Source organism: Lutjanus erythropterus, chromosome 8, assembly GCF_056507025.1.
Source record: "Lutjanus erythropterus isolate fLutEry1 chromosome 8, fLutEry1.hap2, whole genome shotgun sequence".
Taxonomy (NCBI): Eukaryota; Metazoa; Chordata; class Actinopteri; order Lutjaniformes; family Lutjanidae; genus Lutjanus; species Lutjanus erythropterus.
In genome coordinates this window covers 27,593,228-27,615,650 of record NC_139324.1, presented here as the reverse complement: position 1 = coordinate 27,615,650, position 22,423 = coordinate 27,593,228, and the positions used below count along the sequence as shown (strand labels likewise).

Genomic DNA, 22,423 nt, shown 5'->3' with positions numbered 1-22,423 from the left:
TTCTCTGTCTGCCTCTCTGCGGGGCTTGTCTGCGCTCTGAGGTTTTTCCTCAGAAGTTGAGCTGGTGGCATCATGTCCAGGCAGCCATCTGCAGGTGGAGCAGGTTGGAGTGAATCTCGCTGCTGGAAAACAGACACCGAGAATGTGTGACACAGAAAGACGCATTTGTTGTAGCTCAAGAGGTTAGATGCTATAAACTCAGCTGGCGGGAAATGGAAGCAGAGGCTGGTGGGAGATCCGAGCAGAAAGAACCAAGAGATATTATGTTGACCTCAACATAATGGGCTTAGTACCATTTTTTTTTTTCAATTAGCTGAATTGTATTGCCCAGAGTTACTAAGGAATAGATTCAACACACCTTGCAGACTGTTAAGTTTTAGTGCAGTTGCTTTGTGTTACTACTGTAGCTGACTGAGTTTCAAATCAACACTTTCTGTCAGGTTAAAGGGCTGAATTTTGGGCATATTGGGTATTCAGTGTATGAATATAGCCCTCTTCATTGTCATGCTAGCAGCACTGTGAGAGTGTACTTAGGTACAGCGATGCTTGGAGCTAAATGTTAACTTCAGTATGCTAAGATGCCCACAGTGAAAATGTTAAACATGTTGATGTTTAGCAGGTATGTTTACCATCCAAGTTTAGTGTGTTAGCATGCTAACATTGGCTAATTAGCACTAAACACAAAGTAAAACTAAAGCTGATGGGTTAGTTTTGTGTCATGACCCTTCCTAAAGTCCCGCCCCTTTTCGTGGAACCTAGATTAACCTATGCTACGTTCTAGGGTTGCCTATGTTGAAGAGAAAACCAAATCTTGAACATGACATTTAGTCACAACTTAAGGTTGTTAATGTCCACAAAACACTAGCTAACTAACTAGCTAATCTACATCAGTCATTAACTGGCTAGTTAAATCTGAAAGCTAACATTAGCAAAACTCTTGCTAATTGCTTACCTCAGAGGTTTTCAAAGTGGTGATTTGGGCCTTGCCAAAGAGTTTAAGTGGGAGTTCAGTGAAAGGAAGTGAAAAATATTAAATTAGTTAAAAAGAAGACCACATACAATAGCCTAATGTGTGTGATTTGGCTAAAGAGACAAGTCAGACATACAGTAGTATTGATGAATTTTACTTACTTTGAACAGGTCTCTTATGTTTTGCAAAACAGTAATATTTGGCCATTTTTGCTCCATTGTTGAGTATCTAAGGGCTCAAACAACACAAATAACATACTCTTGATCACATAGATATCCACAGATTGAGCAAAATATTTTGTCTGAGGGGGATGCACACAGTCTGTTAGCCAATGGCCAGGTGACTAGTTTACTAATCTACATCATACATTAACTAGCTAGTTACATCCGATAGCAAAAAACCCTCATCTGATAGCTAATGTTAACAAAATGCTAGCTAACTAGGTAGCTAATCTACAGCAATAGCTAGCTAGTTACATCTGATAGCTAACATTGGCAAAACACTAGTTAACTAGCTAGCTAAGCTATGCCAATCATTAGCAATCATTAGTTAATATTAGCTAACTTAGAGCAACTATGTAACAGGTCTCCCCCACAACATCTGTTAGCCATCTTCGAATAATTATTTTCAACATAGATGAGCCTAGAGCACAGTATATCTAAGTACAGGAAACAGGAGGAGGAGCAGGAGGTTCTGCTGGATACCAAGTTTACTCAGCTGTTATTAGAACACAAAGTCAAAAGGGGATCAGAATTTAAACCTGATGCTGATGTTAGATTAAGAATCAGGTTAATGCTAAAGTTAGGGCAGATGATCCTGACCAAATGACCAAAAAAAACGACAACAAAGTCCTGAGCAGTGTGGCAGACAGACTCAGCTGGTTCTCTCCTCCTGTCCATCATCACTGTTTTTATTTGCATGCATTTTTGAACATATTGACATAATGCATGTGAGGCGGTGATGACATGGTCTTCCTGATTGTTACTAGGATCTAAGCATCTTAAACCATCAGCTTCCTTTTTAGCAGCAAACCAGCATTTTCCTACATATACTCACTCAGACAGAGTTCAGGGTCTGTGTAGCAGCTTTTTGCCACCTTTGACCCTCTCTGTGATCACAAAATATAGGTATTTTTAGGCTGTATTTATGAGCCCTTAAGATCATAAAATACTCTTAGTTTCCCTGGTTAACAGGTAACGTTAGCATTTACGAGCCACCATACGCTCATACTGTTGTCTGACAACAGAAACAGGAAAATAATTTAAAAACAGCAGCTAAACAGTGAGTGTGTACAGTAAAACTCAGTATAGGCGATGACGGAGAGCATTGTTTCATGTCAAATCCAGTACACTAGCAGCCCACAGACTCCACTGTAAATTGTTTGTACAGACAAAGATCAAATGGCAAGCGCCAGCTGTGTTGGTTGCGAAAGTAATATTGCACTATTGTGTGAGTTTATTATATGAGTCACTAGTTAAATATCAAACTAAAACTAAACAGATGTCTCCTGTTGCACTGTGTATAAGATCAGTTTGGAAACAAGCTTGGAGAATAAGAAGGAGTCATTCACTTGCTCGTGTTGCAACAGTCTGGATAAGACAGTATAAGAAGCTCTTAAACTACGACAATGTACAGGAAGACATGAAATGCTAATTTGAGAAGTTGAGCAAGAGTGTTTGAGGTGGGAAGTGTCAGGGTGGAGGAAACGGAGAGAAGGGTGGAGTAAAGATGGGCTTTTCCTGCCTGGGCTGCGTGTGTTTATGTGTGAGAACTGAGATTTTGTTGGGCTGAAGCTCAGCATGGATTTCCACGACACACTGTGCGGCCCCACCCGCTGGGCAAAACAAACTTCCCCAGCGTGAAGTGAACATGAGACATTGTCCTGTCCTTGGCATTCAAAGCTTCAGACGCAGACTAATCACCTTCTGACTGCAGGGCATCACTGGGTTGTTTACAGAGGAGTGCAGTTTTTATTTTGTTTTAGTGTGTGTCACTGCTTACTGTCCTGGCACTGATTGATTTCACTACTTTTAACACTGTGTTGTTTAAAGGACAAATATTTTCTTGTTGTTAACAAATCCCATGAAAAGACTAAAACGTGGGTCAGTCATAACAAAACAACTCCTGTGCTGCCAAACGTTGTTCAACTTAAAGGACATCCTGAAGTTTCCACATTTAATGGAAGAATACAGCCGTAAAAACACTTGTCCTCATTTGAGAACCACTTGTACGAACGAATTTGTTCTTAAGTGGTGCGTACGAGTGATTTGGGAGAACTTGTTGCATTCACCAATTTAATCATATTTTGAATTTTCTTTCAGACACAAACACAATTTCGGAGTCATGTGCAGTCAGTCTGCTGGTATCCAGACTGAAGTTTTCCACTGATGACTGTATATTTCATTTGTTTGAAAACATTTTGAGTTTGAAAAATGCATTACACTTCATAATTATGTCGACGCTATCCTGTTTGACTACATTTCAAATTAGAATATAATTGTAAATTTACATATAAAGCCTATCATCATTTAACCAGTGATATATTATTACCTGCTGTCGGGTGCGTTGGCTGCATATCTGCACACACAGGTTTATGAAGCCTCTGTTCAGACACAACTTCCTGTGAGTGGCCCTGTCATGCTGATGCACTGAGTCAAACCCTGTCAAACAAGAGAGAAAATGTGTATGGAAAGGGAACAATAGAGCCGCAGAAGTCACAGACAGAAGTGACAAATCTTGATTAACTCCATTACAAAAGGGGCACCCAGGTGTCATGTTTCCATCACTGCCAATCAGAGCTGGAGCCAATAAATACTCACGACTGCTGCAGAGTCATTTGATCCGAGAGTGAATGCTGATTGTACCCTTTCCCACTGGAGATAAAAGCCAAATTTTAGTGGGTGTTGGCACCGTTTTTTTTTCTGTGTAATAGTCATGTCCACTTCAAATATGTGAAACTGGAGCAGAGGATTGCTATTTACAGCTAATGAAGGTAAAATGAAGAGAAAACAAGAATGTTTTTAGGGGTTAAAACACATCAGTGAGCCACAGCATTGCACTAGATGACATGTTTCTTCAGTTTAATGAATACTAGCACTGTACTTGAGTCAATTACTAAATCAATCCCACATATACGGTTCTGCTGCAAAAATAGTCTCTATGCACTAGAATGTGAATTCATCTGCAGCTAAAAATAGTCCCCAACTAATACACAGTGGTCTTTTAATGGGATTTGTTGACAAAAAGAAAAAAAAATATTAAAGCAAACCAGGCTTCAACACGTCTACACCTCACATTGTCCTGTTGCTGTAAACTGCAGGTGTGAGATTGAAGCCACACTTGAGAGACTTAAGAAGCTGGAGAGAGACCTGAGTACCAAAGAGCAGGAGCTGAAGGAGCGCGAGCGGCGTCTGAAGATGTGGGAGCGCAAACTCATCGAGCAGTCCAACAGCCCGGTGAGTTCCTCATCGTCCCCTCTCCACCTTAGTCCACCTTCACCCTCAGGACAGACACCACCAACTGTCAAGTGGTCACGGCGTTAAGCGCCTCGCTTTTACACTGCTGTTCACATGCGTGTTTTCTCAGTCTCATTAGGGGAGGGGCAGAAATCCTCTTTTCTTCCTCTGAGCTGAAGTGGAAATGGGAAAGCAGTGAAATGAAAATAAAAAGTGTGGAATGAGAAGTGACGGAAAAGGCACATTATGAGAACATTATGGGGCAGTGTATATTATTGGCAGTGCTGCGTTTATGTGCAGCGTAGTGCATGGATGGCCAAAAAGTGCATTTGCATCATGATGCACGGAGTGAATGCTGCATTCCTCACTGGAATTCATCATGAACTGTGAGCGTCCAGCCTCTGACCTGCTGTTCATGGCTGTGTTGTTTTCTTTTGATTGCCTGCATTGGACTTCTTGCATGCAAAAGACACAGCAGATTGTGTTCTGGTTTTCCTTGTTTTCACTTTTGTTTCTGTGAACAAAACGCAGTTGTTTCCTAAAAATGAATGCCACAGTAGTATATAAATATCTTTGAGGCTGTCACTCAAGAAAACACAGATTCTATAGTCTGAGTTTGAAACAAAATCTTTGAATGAAGTAAAGAAAAACATTTCACGAGTTTCCTTTCTTTTCCTATCTTGCTCTATTGTTCTGCTCTGTCAAAGGGATTGTTTGTTCTTATTTGATGTGGGGTTATGCAAGGCGATTGTCCATTATCAGTGTATCACCTACAATACATGCTGGTTGGTGTGACCACATTTAGGAGAAGCGGAGAGGGCCACCAGCAGGGGAAGCTAGGCAATGTACTGCTGTGGAGAGGGTCAGCAACAAAATGTATTTTAGCTGCTTCGAAAACGGTCCGTCAGGTGGCCTGGTAGCTCAGTCAGTAGAGCACACGCCCCACGCCACGAGGCTGTGGGTCAGCAGCGAACCAATAGGGCGTGTCATCTCCCCACTCTTTTTCCCCTTTTCCTGTCCACACTTCAGCTGTCCTATCAAAAAAGGCAAAAAAAACCCCAAAACATTAACTTTAAAAAACCCTAAAAAATCAGTTTTCACCACTATCTTGCCATCAGACAGCCTTTTCTGAAGGGAACCTGCTGTTATACAAAGCAAATAAATATCACTCTCTCCAAAGCCACCAGACTCCTTAGGCAAAGTCAGTCATTTTTACCTTGTAGAACAAGGGTGTTGCTGGTCTACCGCTGCCTTGATGTAATAGTTTGTTTGTGTTATTGTGGAACTGCTGTGTATTAAAACGATAGTTCAGATTCACCGAAGTCACACAACAACATGAACTAACCGATCAAGGCAGCTTTAGACCAGCAGCTCCCTTGTTCATTGAGGTAAAATTGCAGATTTTGCCAGTGAAGTCTGTTTGGTTTGGAGAGAGATTTCTTGTTGGAACAATACAAAATATAGCATACACTTAAATTGATATTATTAAATTGATTTAGGTAAACATTTGTGAGGTGGCTGAAATACCTTTCAAATCAGTTATGAAAGCCATAATTCCTGCATTTAGTTACTAAAAAATGTCATGGATGTTCATGTAAAATACGTTAGTGTTTTAATAGATGTACCTTCACTTGTCTGCTGCACTGATTAGGCCATAAATAACAGATTGCTTATGTAATCTGACCAGTTTAAACCAGATGATGGAGAGTGCAGCCTCCACTGCAGGAGAAATTTGTGATAAAAAAATGTAGTGTAACATGTCTGTCACCTGTTCTAGGATTGCCGTTATTCTTAATTATTCTTTTTTAATCCTTCTGGCATGACACGCCGACCCCCAGCTCACTGTCCTGAATTTCACACATTCTCATCTGGTCACCCTAACATCAAATAATCCGAACTATCCCTTTAACTTCCTTACAGTCTAGTTTTCTAAATCCCATCTCGTGTTTAAAATTGTCCTCTTTTCTTATTTACTCTTATTTTGTGGTTTTGAAACTGTTTACTTACTTCCTTTTCTGTTCTATCCTCTCTTCTTTTCTTTTTCTTTGTCCCTGCTCTCCACCTGTCTCCGCCTCTCAGCTCCTCTTACCTGTGGCAAAAAAGATAAGTGCTAAGTCGTTCTATCAGTGTAAGACGGAGGAATCAAACAGTTCACAGATGTCGTGTCAGATCACAACCTCCGGTAACGAGGAGGGGAATCTGCAGTCCATGATGAAAGGCTTTGACGACGTGTTTTCCTTGGACTTTGGCCGGCCTGTCCTGCACTCTGGCATGCAGGTCAACATGCAGGCCAGGCAGAACTCCTCCGTGTCGAGCTGTGTCAGAGAAGGACACAAAATCAACATGACTCTGGGGACGGGACGCCTCGCGTGGTCTGATGACAGTGAATAAAGCCCTCCGACGCTCTGTGTCGCCACAGTTGCATCTATGATTCCACTTAATGCATTATTGGTGTTGTGGAGGCACTATTTCCTAATGGATTGCTTGTTAAATCAATAATCATTTGTCCCTGGAGAACTATACTATTTCTTCTGCTTTGTCCAAGTTATATTCATGATTTGCTTTGAGAAACAGCTCAATATAGCATAGAAACATCTTATAGAATCTACCTGTATTTGTAACCCTCCACCTATGGATATTATGGATGTCATTTACTGTATGCCTAATGTACCAGATGTATGGTGCCATGCTGTGAAGAAAAGAGCCACGTGAGCCACTTGCTTAGAGAAGGCCAGGCTTTTATGATGAAGTGACATTTTGCTGACATTAAGATTGGCCAATTTGTTCCGGATGTGGTGGAGTGCAGTTGTTGAGACGCGGTCTCTTTCCAGGATAAGAAAGTACATGTTTTTTTCCCTGACTGACCCAGGTTCAAAACAGCAGGAGAGGGACTTTGCTGTGTGACTGTCAGCTTCGTTCCCTCATTTTAGCTTTTTTTTTTTTTTTTTTTTTTAACTTTTCAATAAGTCTTAGGCTCAAAAAGATTGATAATAATGTTTGAATTAGGGCTGTCACGATATCAGGTTTTCACTACATGTTTATAGTGGACAGAATAATTTAATAATTTAGAAAATTTGGGAATAATAATAACAGTAATAATAAGAATCAGTCAAATTCATGTTCATCTTGTGGATTTTGGCTGTCTTTTTTTTTTGCAAATTTCACTCAAAATACACGTATAGGAAGGTGAAGAGAGAGCGTGTGCAAAAAGTGCAATGACACTTTCTCCAGCACCTTGTGAACATACTGTATGTCCTTTGAATTGTATCTATGTCCTCAATATATCATATATATATCAATATTTCATTTTTAATATCCTGGTTGTCAGTTAGGGATGTTAATGATTACTCATTAATCGCTTAATATGCGTTAAGAGTTTAACCAATTAAAAATGTATTCTTTGATAATTAATCGATAGTCAAGAAATGGAAATTGTACCTCATTTGACATTTTTTTTGCCCGGCAGAGGCATTTGTTGAATGAGGAAACTTAAAGCTACTACAGATTTTTTTATCTGGTTATGAAACTGGCTCTGTTTATCGGGGATGCCTCTATATGACCCACGTAAGCAAACAAGACCATTAAAGTGATTTCGGACATTTTCCAAGGCAAAGTTAAGAGTGGGTAGTACATAAGCTAAGTTAAAAAGATGCAGTTGGAGATTTTTATTTAGATAATTTTAATTTTTGCATCAGTTTGGGTGGTGGAAACTGCTTTTGTCCACAGGGATCTCCAAAAAGAAAAGATCCTTGTAATAACAAGCTTAAACTTAAAATGAGAAAAAAGAGAGTTTATATGTATATTATGTATTAAAAGTTATATTATATGTCAACTTTTAAAAACTATTAAAATGAGCTATCTTAAGAACACAGTCATGAATGTGACTTTTCTTAGGGCCTTTCTCAAGAATAAATTTAACTTATAAAGACATTGGTGTATGAAGCCTATTGATCTGTTGATCTTTACAAATCAAGGCTCTGAATAGTCTAAAAAACAGAATGGCTGTCAGTAAATTGAAAATCGAACTGATCTGAAAATCAAAAGCCAAATCAAATCATGGATTTGGAGAATCGTAACGCCCCTATTAATTATTAATGATTAATTGATTAATCAGTTGTTAGCATTTTCAACTACTTGTTAAGGAAATTACACAAAATTTGCAACCCTAGTGTCAGTACATGCACATCGTGACACCCTAGTTTGAATAATACATTTCCTGCACTAGAAACCTCAATCATGAGTTTTTGCCAAAGACGCCACAGTACTGATTCTAACAGAATAATTTCCTTCTGTAGACACATTGCACAGACAGCACCACACCATATGTTCTAACTGAATATTAGCCTGAAGACGTGCACTTTACAGTGGAGAAAATCGTATTAGCATTAGTGTTCAGTTAGGTATTATGCTTCATCTGGGGGAAGGACATGCTTCCCTGAGCATAGCCCATTAAATTGTCCCCTTCGCTTGTTATCATCAGTCAGTCTCATGAGGATGTAATCCTCTGTATTCCTGTGTTGTTGCTTGTTAGCTTCCTGCCACAAGCTAATATTCCTGTTCAAACATCGCCTGTACTCCTGTGCCATAAAGCCCTGTACGTACTAGACTAGACATAACAATTAACACAGACTCTCACCGATATTTGCATTTCCCTCTGTGAAATCCAGACACTTCGGTCATCCTGAAACATTCAGCTCTCACACTTGTTAGTTGCCACTAGCAGCCTCTTGATGTGATGTTTTCCTGCATCCTTCACGTTTTTGCCAATAAATCAGTTTCTTTCAACTCTTCAACATCTGTCTGTCTTAGATTGATTTTATTACTTTCCATACATGAACCAGTGGTGATGAAAAAGGACACAGCATGAGAAATTCCTGAGAATTATGTTGATTTTTATATTTTTATGTATCACTGCACAATTAATTGAAATATTATCAAAATTGCAATATGGCCAAGTGCAATATCCAAATCACAGGACCTGCAATGCTTTGATTTTAAAGAAAAAAACAGCATTATAATAATAATGGCCTACAAATCCTATTCTCCAGATGTAAGAAAGCATGTTTGTTTGGTACAGACCCCAACAAATGTCACATCAGCATGAGAGTTTGTCAGTGAAAATGAAAATTACGATGCAAAAATGATCATTCCCACTAACTGTGAGTCATATCACAATATCTCTCAAAATAATCGCAAAAAAAAAACAAAGATTTTTTTACCATATCGTGCAGCCCTGTTTTTATGAGAGAACGGGACAGAGAATTACATCATTTTAATAAAATATAATGTTTCTCTAGGCATTTTTGTTGAGCTGCTTCTTGATTAGGGCTGTGATTATTTTCATAATTGATTAATCTGCTGATTATTTTGACTATTAATCAATCAGTAAAACTCAATTAATCAGTCTATAAAATGCCAAATAAACTGTGAAACATATATAGTTTCTAAGTGACTTTAGAGCTGCAAAGATTATAACAATTAATTGACTATTAAATTAGTTTCCAACTGTTTTGATCATTCCTTCATTTAAAATGTCCAATTTATCTGTTTTCAGACGCTCAAATTTGAATGTTTTCTGTTTTTTTGCTCCTCTCTGACAGTAAATTGAATACTTTTGTGTTGTGGACAAAATAAGACATTTGTGGACCAAACCAGGGTGCAACATTAATGACACTGAATAATGTTTTCTTTCACTTTCCCTGCTCGGGCAAGAGGGTTAGAAATCTGCTTGTCCAAAGTGAATTTTTACTTGCAGTCGTTTTATTGCCATTTATCAGCAAAGGCTAAAGTTAACTGTCAGTTTTCACCCAGAAAATAGTGAGAAATGTCCATCCAGTTTTTTCAAAGTTCAAGATAATGTCTTTAAATGTCGCTTTTTGTAAGTAAAACCCAGAGATATTCAGTTTCATATGATAATAAACAATTAAAAGCAGGAAGTCTGCTTACCGAACTGAACAGTTTGCTAACTTTGCTATTTTATATTACAAAATACCAATAATAGTCTTTGTTAGTGTTCGTGTCAGTTCAGAACATGGTGGTTTACGGTAATTATAATTTTTGTGCTGGTAGTTTTCACCAGTATCGATGTGTCTGTCACATTTCCTCTGGCCAGCTGTATTTGACATATTTTTGAGCCTCTCTATGTTAAATTCTTTAAGGGGCTGACGCCACTAAGAGCCGCTTCCTGCCTCTCATTCTTTGTTGCTTCCCACAATATGTTATTTTACTTTATTTTCCACAACCATCTGGCGACCCCTGGAAATGATCTCATTACCTCCTCGGGGGTTTCGACTCCCAGGTTGAGAACCACTGGACTAATTGATTAAAAACTTAATTGTTGTTGCTCTACTTGTGATATTAACTTCATGCCACTTGGTCACTCCCCGTATTCATGGTCTGGTTACCCATCATTCACTCAGTCCACATGGGGGCAGAATTGTGTGAACTAAACTCAACTCAAAAGTGTTTTCTCTCCTGCAGATTCATAAACACAAAAACTGTGCCCTGCATTTTGAGTTTGAGATCTAGGTACCTCTGTCAACAACATGCCGTTGGTCTGAATAAAAAGAAGCATAGCAGCACATTTGTGAAACACAATGTGCTGCATGAAAAGTGGCTGCTAAGTCACTCCAGCGAGACTTTGGCAGTGTCAGAGTGTTTCTGAATCTGTTTACTTCCGAGCGGCAGCTCTGGAGGAGGCGGAAAACGCTGCAGGGCTGAGTGGCTTTATGAGGCGGCGGGCTGCACTGAGATGTATGGCAGGCAGCAGTGACTGTCTATTGAGAGCGGCATTCAGTTCACAATCTGAGCTGTTATCAGATGTCGTGGGAAGAAGACAGTGAATGGGGATTACTCATTCATTTAGTCATCTTTCCTCCAATTTTCCATTGCATTATTTCTGTCATTACACACCAGTCTCATGAGCACAATGATGAAATCTTTATTTTGGCTGGCAAGTTTCTGCCTGATTACATTTAATGAGCAATAAATGATTTATCATTCAAATAGATCACGTTAGATCAGTCAGATGGACATTTCGGTTTGATATAGACCATTAGAGGCAAGTCGTCTTAATCGCACAGCACAATAACTGGAAAAGTAATAGCTTTGAAAGACATGAAAAACATGGCTATTTTCCATTTTAATAACATTTACTTAAGTCTTGTGATTTTCACTTTAAGATCTGTCTGTCATAAACACACACATATTTCATTCTGTCTGTATCCATCTATATTCTGTTGCTGTTACTTCTGTTTGTCTTTTGTTTTTATGCAGTTGCTGCCCACCCTTGACATCTATACGTGGACAGAGGAGCATGTGGTCAGTGTCATTGCATTTACCTTAAAACTAATGCATTCATTAAGATGTTAACACCACATGATTGCTATTAAAACTAATATATTTCCTTTTTATTCCCTCAGTATTTCTGGATGCAACAAATATTTGGCGCAGGTTTGTTCCTTTATGTTCAGGTGTTATATCCTGCAAGATGATCTTTTTTTTTGTATAATTATCTTTATTGATTTCATGCTGTACGCCATGAGGTTTTACTTACAATCTTTCAGCCACAAAACTAATGATACCTTCAAACACATAATGTCCTATCCTTGAATGGTGTCATGCAAGATGATCTTAAATCTGACTTTGGGTTGGGTTGCACCAATAACATTAGGTCTAATCAGAGTCTAAACTAGATTTAAAATGAGTAAATCTAGATTTAAAATTAAGCAGAGTTCTGTTGCGCTATTAAAAACTACTGTCATGTTTTGTGAACCCAAGTATTAAACCAAAACTAAATAAAGTTTAATCAGTATGGAGATGCCTGCTAACCCAAATTAAAATGAATAGAAATAAATAAATAAATAAGTAAATTCCAAGTGCACTCGGGACCTAGTATGTATCAAAGAGGAGGGGAAAACCATTCCTTAACAAGAAGTAGACTTGTTTGCTAGCTAGCTTAAAAGTTAACAAATTGTCTCATTGTTTGCTAGCTACTTAAAAAGTTTTTTAAAAACTTGTATTGTCTGTATATATATATATATATTTATATATATAAAGGTCAGCTAGTTTGCTAAAAAGTTAACAAAACATTACATTGTTTGCTAGCTAGGTAAAACAGTTAAGTTAGAAATCAAAGATTAGATTGTTTCCTAGTTAGCTAAAAAAAAAAGTTAACTTTTATTGTCAAAGTAACTAGCTAATAATTAACGTAACGTTAGCATGACATTGCTAGCTAGCTAGCTAAAAGCTTAATAAAAGGGGTATATTGTCTGCTAGCTAGCTAAAAATTCAGTTAGCCTAGTTAGCCTACTCATGATGGCTAATTTTGTTCTTTGAGAGAACTTGGTGAATTCACATGGTGAAATTTAATCTACATATAGTGTAAAAACTAAACAGAGTTTTAAATTTAATCTTTATTAATTCAAGCTATTTTAAGGGTTAGGTGCAACTTAACTTAAAGTTAAACTATGATTTAATCGGGTTTAAAAGTGAAGTCTTGTTGGTGCAGCCCAGCCTTCATGTGTTGTTTATAAACTGAGTGTAATCTTTTCTGTCTCAGGGGAGGGTCCATGTGGCATGCAGCTGTACGCTGACCTGTTTAAAGAAAATCACATCACTGGGAAGAGGTTACTGCTGCTCACTGACAACGACATGCGGGACATGGGGGTCAAGTCCAAAGGTCACGTCATGCACCTTAAGGCAAGACACAGTTAACCAACTGTCTTTTTTTTTTTTTTAATCCATCCTATGCTCCCTGATATATGGAATTACAGTGAATCTTCCCTTTTCTCCTTGTCAGGCTGAAATTGAAAAGCTAACAAATGATTACCTCGGATTAGTCCACTTCCCACCTCTGCTGAAGGTATGAAGTTTCTTCTTCTTCCTCTTCTTCCTCTTTTTTGGAACTTTATTTAATTCTCAGTGAGAGCATACTATCGCGTACAGCTTTGTATTAGGGCTGAACAATATGGCTTATAAACAATATCTCAATATTTTTAGTCTCACAATGCTTTTGACCAAAGTCTTTTGATCAAGCATCGTCAGTAATGTGGATATAATGACAATAGGACAGCTAGACAGACGACATTGATATTATATCAATATATTACTTGGCCCTATTTTGTATAATGACATAATAACTTAGAAATAAAAAAAAAAACATAATTAGATAAGTAAACAATAAATAACAAAATAAGATAAATACTAATCAAAAAACAAAATCATGTAAATCGCTGCTTATTCTGTTTTGTTTCTTGGTAAAAATGCTCTTTAAATATCAAGAATCCTTCATTATTAATTAATTTTTCATAGAAACTTAATTAATATACTTTATTACTTATATTAATTTTTTTTGTATGTTAACAATACAATACAAAAGGTGCTTGCTTTTGTTTTGGAGCCACTGATCGGACTGTCATCTCATAGCGGGGCCACTTTAGTGTTCATGTCCTGCAAGAAAGTGCAATATTTGTGAAAATGTAGTTTTTTGCTCCCATTACTAACTTAAAGAAAGTAGTACAGTTTCCATACATTTTTATATACATTAATTAACCCTACATTCGACAAACTGAGTTACTCTTCTGTCACTTTGAATTGAACATTAATATCACTGATGAAAACAGCGAGCTGAGCATTGTCATTTTTTGTCTGTGCTGCGAAAGCTTTCGCTTTTTTTTGCATAACTTATCATAACTATCATTTGATAACTTTGCTCTGCTAGCGTGTTTGCTGATAGAGAAATGTTGTTGAACAGATTATTCTTTTGTGGATATGGAATATCAGTGAATTGCAACATGTAATCCCTCAGAAATACATAAATACAATATTTTTAAATGAATTTAATTCAATTGAAGGGTTGTTTAAAACTGTATGAAACAATTAGAAAAAAATAAATGAAATAATTTAATTTATATTAGATTTTTGCCAACATGTCACAGGCCTGAGAGAGGGGGAGAGGGGGCCAGAAATGACCCTGGGGCCACCAGTTTGACACCCCTAGGTTAGAGGGATAGGTGACTTGGGGTTATCATTAAGTCTGTCGGGGTAGTGGAGGTTATCGCTGCGTCAGTAGGCTCATCATAGGACTCTATCGCTTATCACATTTATTCTTTTGTAACCTTAGAAGATTAGATAGTAGTTTCTTCTTTATCTTCAGGAAGAGGTTGTTGTTTTTTTGTTTTCTGTGTGTGTTTGAGTCTTACCTCTTGTCATCCCAGGATGAGCTGGAAAAAGAGGTGGAGAGAAGTAAAACTGTAAATCTGGAGCTGGTGTATGGATACCACTGGAAACCAGGAAATGGCAGATCTGTAAGTTCAAATGAAGTGCACACACACACACACACACACACACACACACTCAATATATTCTGCAGCTGTGAGCAGCTGATGTAGTTCATGATTTGATCTGTGAAGGGCAACCAAAATATTAAGAACAATCACAAGTAAATGTTGTATCCACTGTGATCAGGCTTGTTGTCTGGCCGTGATTGAATCAGCCTCGTTCTTGTTCTGAGGAATCACGATGACGGCTGTTACACTGACCATTGAAGGCATCACCAGACATGTATAAAACCAGACAAATAAACATTTCATTCTCAGCCATGTAGCACATCCACCTCGACTCGCTCACAGCCCTTTGTTAGGGTCTCAAACTGTGGAGAAAGGGTGGCTCTTAACTTGCTGTTTGAATTTAATCAAAAATAGCCCATTTAGCCAGAAGTCATTTTCTTTTTAAAAGGCAAACGTTATTTAATCTTTCAGCTGTTCATTGTCCCATCATAAATAGTCCTCTTTCAGTGTGTTCGGCAGGGCTGAAACGAGCCTGCTAATTGCCTCCCATTTCTTCTGACATGTGGTGGTTTAGTGGGTAGAAAACACAGCAGGGAGAAGGAAACAGGAGGCTGAGAAAATGAGAGCTAATTATTTTCCCCTGCCTGGTGTCAGGTTCCGTGTCAGCCTTGTTTTTACAAACTGGAAGGTTTTTTGCACTAAATAAAACAAACCCGCACTGCATTTTTTTCTTCGCCCCTCTTTGCTGGCGATGTCATGGAAGCAGCTGCACTTCTCAAAGACAAAATGAGGGCCTGCGATTGTGCGGCCACCATCTGACAGCCACTGAGGGTCCCCTACTAATGAGGATATCACCGTGCAGCCAAGTGAAAGGTGCTGAATTATGTATGAGTTGTCATTAGACGCACTCGGGTCCTAGGCATCATTACCAGACATTGTTTCTGCTGGAGTGATTAGACTAGCGTGGACCTGGGAGCCCCGGTGCGACCGTCCAGTGCCGACACCAGGCCAGCGCGGGGCCACTGGTGTGTTTCTGAGCCAGAGGCTTGCTGAAGCTTCCCCTTTGAGCCGCTTCCAGCCCCCGGGGACGATGCAGGAGAGGGCGAAGGCTCCTCAGACGAGTGTGTTAGTGCCACTCCTCTGATGTCTTTCTCTGTGATCACTACACAATGGATTGGCCCGTGCCATGAACCCTGCGTGGTTAAGCAGTGACCTGCGGTGTCGTCGACGGCTTTTGGGGATTGGCAGAATCATTACTGCTTCGTCAGCATTCAGTATGCGGGAGAAGAGGGCTGGGGAATTGTTCAGATTCGTGCCTCCTAGTGAGGATTTGATGTGTCCCGCAGGCAGCAACTCGTGAGGAAAAAACGTCGCCCTTATCACCTAAAATCGACCAAGAAATTAATCCTGGATCCCACAGAGAATAATATCAAATTTTTGACAAGGAATTTAAAATATACTTTAAAATATTTGCTATTACTGTTGTTTCTTTTTCTCTGGTGAATTTAATGAAATGTGACAATTCTCACTGTAATGTTGTAATTTTAAACTGCTGTAAATATTCTATATGAAATTGCATTTGATAAAATTTCTGATTTTTCGTCTCTTTGCAATTTGTTTATAATATGTCCATGTTTTAATGTCTGTCCTCCCCCACTGTATGAGGCTTTGTGGCCACTACCATGAAACCACCTCTAGGTTGTGCTGTTGGTTTATATACAAGAGTGACCAAGTTCTCCACACAGAATACTGCAATTATAAACTTTTCCATACAATCAGGTGCAGTGTCTGAGTGTGCCAGACCTACATAATCTCACCATTAGCTCTTTTCTTCTCAAGGACTGCAAATGGAAAATGTACATCGAGCTGGATGGAGATGACGTCGCTGTAACCTACATTAAAGATGTCGTCTTTAATGCCAACCGTCAGGATGTGGAAGTGCTGCGAATGACTAAGGTGTCGACAGAAACACATTTTTTCCCTTTAAAATCAGTGCTAAATATCATCTATGCCACAGGTGTCAAACTCAGTTTCATTGTGGGCCACGTCAGTGTTACGGTTGCCCTCAAAGGGCTGTAAGCGTAAAGATTTTATAAACGTATCTACTTGTTATCATATCACATAACTGTCTCTGCAGAAGTCTAGGAAAAGTAATCACAAGCAAACTTTCAAGTGTAGCCTACAACTATTATACAGCTTAAAAAATTAAATATACAAAGTGCTATAAGACACTGGCTTGTTTCCATTAAGCACAAACATGTCTTTGCTGTCCAATTTCTCCATAAATTGCCACTCTATGATCAACATTTTGCTACGCTGCTATAAAAATGATTACTGCTAACACTTTAATTCCAGTTTTTTGATTAAAATGTATTCTTAAAGGATTTATATATAAGAAATGTATGTAGTTTGTAAAATGTTTTGTAATCAAATGTCTGAACTTGCTCTGTGCTAGAAAACTTCCTTTACCCAAACACAATTCACAACTTAAGACAATTAAAAAATGTGTTAAAAGCCATAAAAATCTAAAACTAACAATACCTACTGATAACTTAGGTGGAAAAAATATGAACATTCTTATGAAAATGTTGGCCCTTTAAAGTTGTCTTCCAGATTTCCATCAAGATCCTCAGATATTTACAAAAACATGATTTAATCAGGCATACAAAGTTTTAGCTATACCTTTAACTATAAGGACCTGTCTCACCTGTATCAAAACTGTAGCCTTTCTAAATTAAAGTTAAATAAGAATTATGGTTTAAAAATGTGTATGTTGATTAGCATTAAGAGAAAATGGCTACTCACTACAATTATGCTGTGAAAAAAAAAACTATAATTTTGTCAGTTATATAACACAGAAAATCTGGCTGAGTTGACGTCTACATTTAATGATTGTTTGTTTTGAAATATATTTTCCAGCATAATTGAGAAGTCCAAATAAAAACCACTTAAAAATACTGTTTTGTCCCAAAATTCAAGAATGACTGCTATTCATATCATTTAGCGTTAGACGTCTTCAGTCGTGTGCATTCTGGGACATTAGTTTATGGACACCTTGCTTCTGCTTCTTCTTCTTTGCTGTTGCTTGCAGGCCAAATAAAATGAGGTGCCAGTCCAGATTTGGCTCGCAGGCCTCGAGTTTGACACATGTCGTCTATGCTATGTTTCTGACGTAACTCCATTTGACCTATAGGTGGGCTGTATTGTGTTTGTCATTGTCAGATTTTTTTTATGAACTCATGTCATTGTAATGCAGCCACCTTTTGTGATGGACAAATGGATCGTAGGAATACAGGAAAACCAAAGAGTGGACTACATCGTCAATTATGAGGTGATGCAGTGAAAATCTACACTTCAGCCATTTAAAGTAAACGTGCAACAAAGATAATTATTCATATATTCTCCTTCTTTTATGACTTGACTCTTCAGAATGATGTCAAGTCACCAAAGTGTACCAGACACAGCTGTGCAGTGACGTGGAGTCTCGGTGGAGGAAAGGACGAGATCAAGACGGTGGAACTGGTCATTGAAACGACGCCGGCGAACATCGACTGGAACCCAAGAGACAAGTGTAACTCTGGTAATTGTTTTATTTATAGTGTTTTTATTGAGTGCCGAAGCAACCGAAGAGGTGTGCATTAGACTGACATCACACCATCATAACCATGACATGACATGTTTACGAATGACTGTTGTCGTCAAATGTCATTCAGTTAATTAAGTCGTTTTTGAAGTAAAGTTAGGATCGGGGTTCTTAAACAATAAGCTCGTTCGAGATGAGCCAGGCCTGCACAGAATCAGTCACTCGTGATCACTGCACAGTGCATGCTGGGTAGATTTCTGTCCGACTTCCTCTGACATCATGCGCACGTGGGTGCAGTTGGTTACAGTTAGTTAGTGTAACATCACGTGTTGTAGAAAAGTCTCCTAGTCTTACGTTGTGCAATGAATGTTGAATCTGTGGTTGATAACAATTATAATAAAGGTTATTTATATAGGACTTATCAAAATGAGAGCTTTACAAGGAAGACATAAAAAGCAGAGGATCATGGGACAGAAGGATCTCTTCTGCTCCAACTTCAGCAATCAAGATTGCAAACTTTACTTCTTCAGCTGTAATTATCTGAATGTGATGCAGACTGCAGGTAGACTACAAATGATCTAAACAGGACGTAAATATTTCTGTCACTTCTCGTGTATTCGCTGATAAAAACTGTTGGACTTGACTGCAGCTTTTTGTCACCGTCTCCTGTGACGGCCTGCAGTTCAACTTGAACGAGCCTAATGCCAACTTTGTGTTAAAAAGCTGCTTGTACAGACGATCCGTAGGTGAGGACGGGATGAAACAACCCAGCATGCACTTCCTGAATTCACAGCCTTCCACCTCCAACACATCCTGATTAGTTGCTTCAAATGTGTGACGTGGGAAATTAGAAGAGCTCATCTTTTCATTGTAGGGCAGTTAAGGTCAGAGCCATACTGAGGCAACCTTAAATATGATATCAGTTTGTACTGTATTTTTAAATTACAAATTACTTGTGTTTTAATTAACCATTAATGACATTTCATGATCTTTTGATGTATTTGTGCCCATTGCTGATACATACTGTCTCAGTGCCCTGACATCCTTTTGGACAATTAAGTTTATTTTTAAGATTCTAAATTACATCCTGTCTCCATTACATGTCCATGTCACCAGAACTTAATAAACACATTTGAAGGATCATTGCAATATCGACCGATATAATGACATTGGATTTCTTTTTTGTTTACTCCCTAATGTCATTATCAGCTCCGTTCCCAGTAATACCACATCAGTCTGGCCCTCTTAAAAATTACTGAATGACAGAACAGTCATAAACATTCGTTAAGATCCCTTCATGTTTATGACAGGTGTGGTGTCATGGTTATGACAGTGTCATGAATTCTCACCCCTTCCAATAAACCATTACCACAGTTTTTACTGCTGGACAAATAATGATTGCTGGTGTTGAATTTCCTATGAATTCAAGCGATGATGAGTGTATTTAACAGTATGAACACAGAATGGGCTCCTGTTTTTATTAGTGCATATCTTCTTTTTTAGATATTGATCCCATGTGGATGTACAATGTAAGGCTGAGGCAGTTGACGACCCAGAAATCCCTGCAGTCGACTGCCCCTCTGACTGCCTTCACTAGCTCTGACGCCCGCACTCTGCCTCAGTTCCTGTCTGCACATGAAAGCCAGGTGTCTTCTTATGCCGCAGCTGTGCGGCGCTCTCCAAACCGTGCCCATGGATCTGCCTGGATCGACTCACGCAGCTCCTCGCCAACCGCCAGCCTGTCCGCCAAACTCTCCCCGCTCCATCTTGGGTCAAAGGGCAGCAGCCCTTCCAGCACCACGTCAGAGAGCGCCTCAGAGAGGGAACGAGAGCGCCCGCTCAGCGCCGGGGCGATGTACGACCAACGCAGAAACAACTATTTTGGCAACATGTTAACTGTGGGAGGGGGGCAGGGTAGGGGGCATGCATGGACCAATAGTAGAGGTAACTATATTCATAATAAAACCAGCAAAACGTGGCGACAACCAGGGAGGCCACGGTCCAACAGTTACAGCGTCGCACCACAGAACCGCCCTCCCATGATACCAGGTATATTGTCTGTGACAGAAAGCCCCAGCGAGGAGAAAGAGGGGGCCAAAGCCAACGACGGGGGGTGGATCAAGGTGGAGCGACAGAAGAGATTACCACGTCCGGACAATAAACAAGTCAGAGGTCGACCGAGGAGAGGGGGCAGGGGAGGGCGTGGAGCTGGAGGAAGATCTTAATGTGGGCCACACATGAACTGACAGCTCCTTGTAGGCTGAACATGTCGAGCACTGAGAGGGTTTTACATACGAATTATCACGTCTGCTTAAAGGCTTAAAACTGAACTGCCTGTTCTAAGAGAATCACACTGATGCCTATGATATGTACATATATATACTGTATGTAAGCTTTTATTTTTTAAACACACACCTCCTTTCAGGTTAATATATATTTATTATTGTTATAAAGTGGACGATTCAAACATTGTTTTTCACTTTATTTTTTGCATTTCAGTTTTTTTACAATTGCTAGCTCACGCTTCTTTAATTGATTGGTTGATTTGCAGCAAATGCTCTTTTAAAGAAAAACTGATTCCAGCTTTTTCAACATAAATATTTTCTGGTTTTAAGCTTCTAAGATTAAAAAATTAAACTAAATTATTTGGACAAACAAGCGTTTTGTTGCATTTTATTGACCAAACTATTAATTGAGAATTTAAAGGACTAGTGGACAGGATTTAGTGCTATCTTGTGTGTAGTGCAGACTTATTCAATTACGTATTAAGAAGGGCCAGATTTGGAGAAAGTGCAGTGCCAAAGGGCCAACGTTTACGTTTCCTACATCTGACCTGTAAAATCAGGAATTTAATTAAATTTTTTTTCTCCTATTAATTAGTTTTCATGATCAGAAAACAAACATTATGCATAAAAATACAGGAAAAAAACAATCCACCTTTGTAATGCTAGATTAGAAAGGTAGCATCTTGTTTTAATAAACATGATGTGTTTTTTAACATCTTTTTTTCATTCAGTTTGACTAAATTCCCTCTGCTTAAACAGCCTGAGTTAAAACTTTTTAAAACAATGAGTGTCTCTCTGTGCTTAACAACAGTCAGAACCAATGAATGGGCTAATTAGCCTTCTAATAGAATAATGGTCTTCTAATACATTGCTTCCCAACCTGGGGTCCCAGTCCCGGGGCGTCAGAAATCACAGGGATTCCCCAAGACTCTGTCTGCTCAAAAGGTCCTCAAAATGAATTATTCAAAAGTCAATATGTAAAATTATTTTAAAAGATACCTTTCTTTGTCTTCATTACAAATTGTAGGCTACTTAGTACACCACACCTCTGTGATAAAGACTCATTATTCTTCTTTTGGTGAAGATGAGTGTGTGTAAACTACTCTGTTGAGTTGTTATGGAAAAGATGTTAAGCTTACACTAAAAAAAGATTCTAAGAATGGAAACAGTTTAATTTGTGTTTATTTTGGACAGTAAAGCTTTGGAATAAATCACTTTAGGTGTGCGTGCTGTTCTGATAAACAGCTGCAAACACCCATAAATGTACAATTTTAACAGATTATTTAAATAAAATCAGAATGATATACTTTTCCCCATATTTATAAATGATGAAAGGGCTGGATTGAGGTTGTTATAGGGTCTGATCTGGCTCACAGGCCGCCAAATTGAATAGGCCTTGTGTAGGAGATCACAACAATTCTTATTTCAGGTGATTGTACACAAATGAAAATATATTTCCATTTCTGCCATATTCTGCCAATGAATCCCCAGAGCTGGGCCTTTAATTTATTACGTAATTGTTACTGGTAGCCCTACTGTAAACCATTTGAATCCCAGTCCTACATTTTTTCCAGACTCAGTCAGCACAACATAGAGGTCTGTGCACTAAACTGTGGATCACTTTTCATTGCTTTCACAGAAAATGCACGCGGTGATCAGTGTTCTTGCTCAAACTCAACCACCACCAAAAACTTTTGGTAGTTGCACTCCATTTTGCATGTTTACATAGTATTGTAAAAATGGTTTAAAACTATTTTCCATACAAAACAACAAAAAATACTGTAAATTAGACTGTAATTTGCTACATCCTGGTGCAACTAAAAAGAAATAAAAATGCATAC

At 38.7% G+C, this 22,423-nt stretch overlaps 1 protein-coding gene across 1 annotated transcript in view; it reads left to right on the top strand.

Moving 5' to 3' along the window:
- Positions 1-20,855, top strand: part of map3k20a (mitogen-activated protein kinase kinase kinase 20a) — a 38,163-nt gene extending 17,308 nt beyond the window's left edge. The window contains exons 9-18 of the mRNA XM_084725138.1: positions 4,290-4,425; positions 11,701-11,745; positions 11,847-11,877; positions 12,986-13,125; positions 13,226-13,288; positions 14,643-14,732; positions 16,554-16,670; positions 17,971-18,045; positions 18,144-18,294; positions 19,801-20,855. Of these exons, the coding sequence (XP_084581264.1) occupies positions 4,290-4,425; positions 11,701-11,745; positions 11,847-11,877; positions 12,986-13,125; positions 13,226-13,288; positions 14,643-14,732; positions 16,554-16,670; positions 17,971-18,045; positions 18,144-18,294; positions 19,801-20,522 (1,570 nt within the window). The 3' untranslated portion in view covers positions 20,523-20,855. The remainder of the gene's footprint in view (positions 1-4,289; positions 4,426-11,700; positions 11,746-11,846; positions 11,878-12,985; positions 13,126-13,225; positions 13,289-14,642; positions 14,733-16,553; positions 16,671-17,970; positions 18,046-18,143; positions 18,295-19,800) is intronic.
- The last annotated feature ends 1,568 nt before the right edge of the window (positions 20,856-22,423 follow it).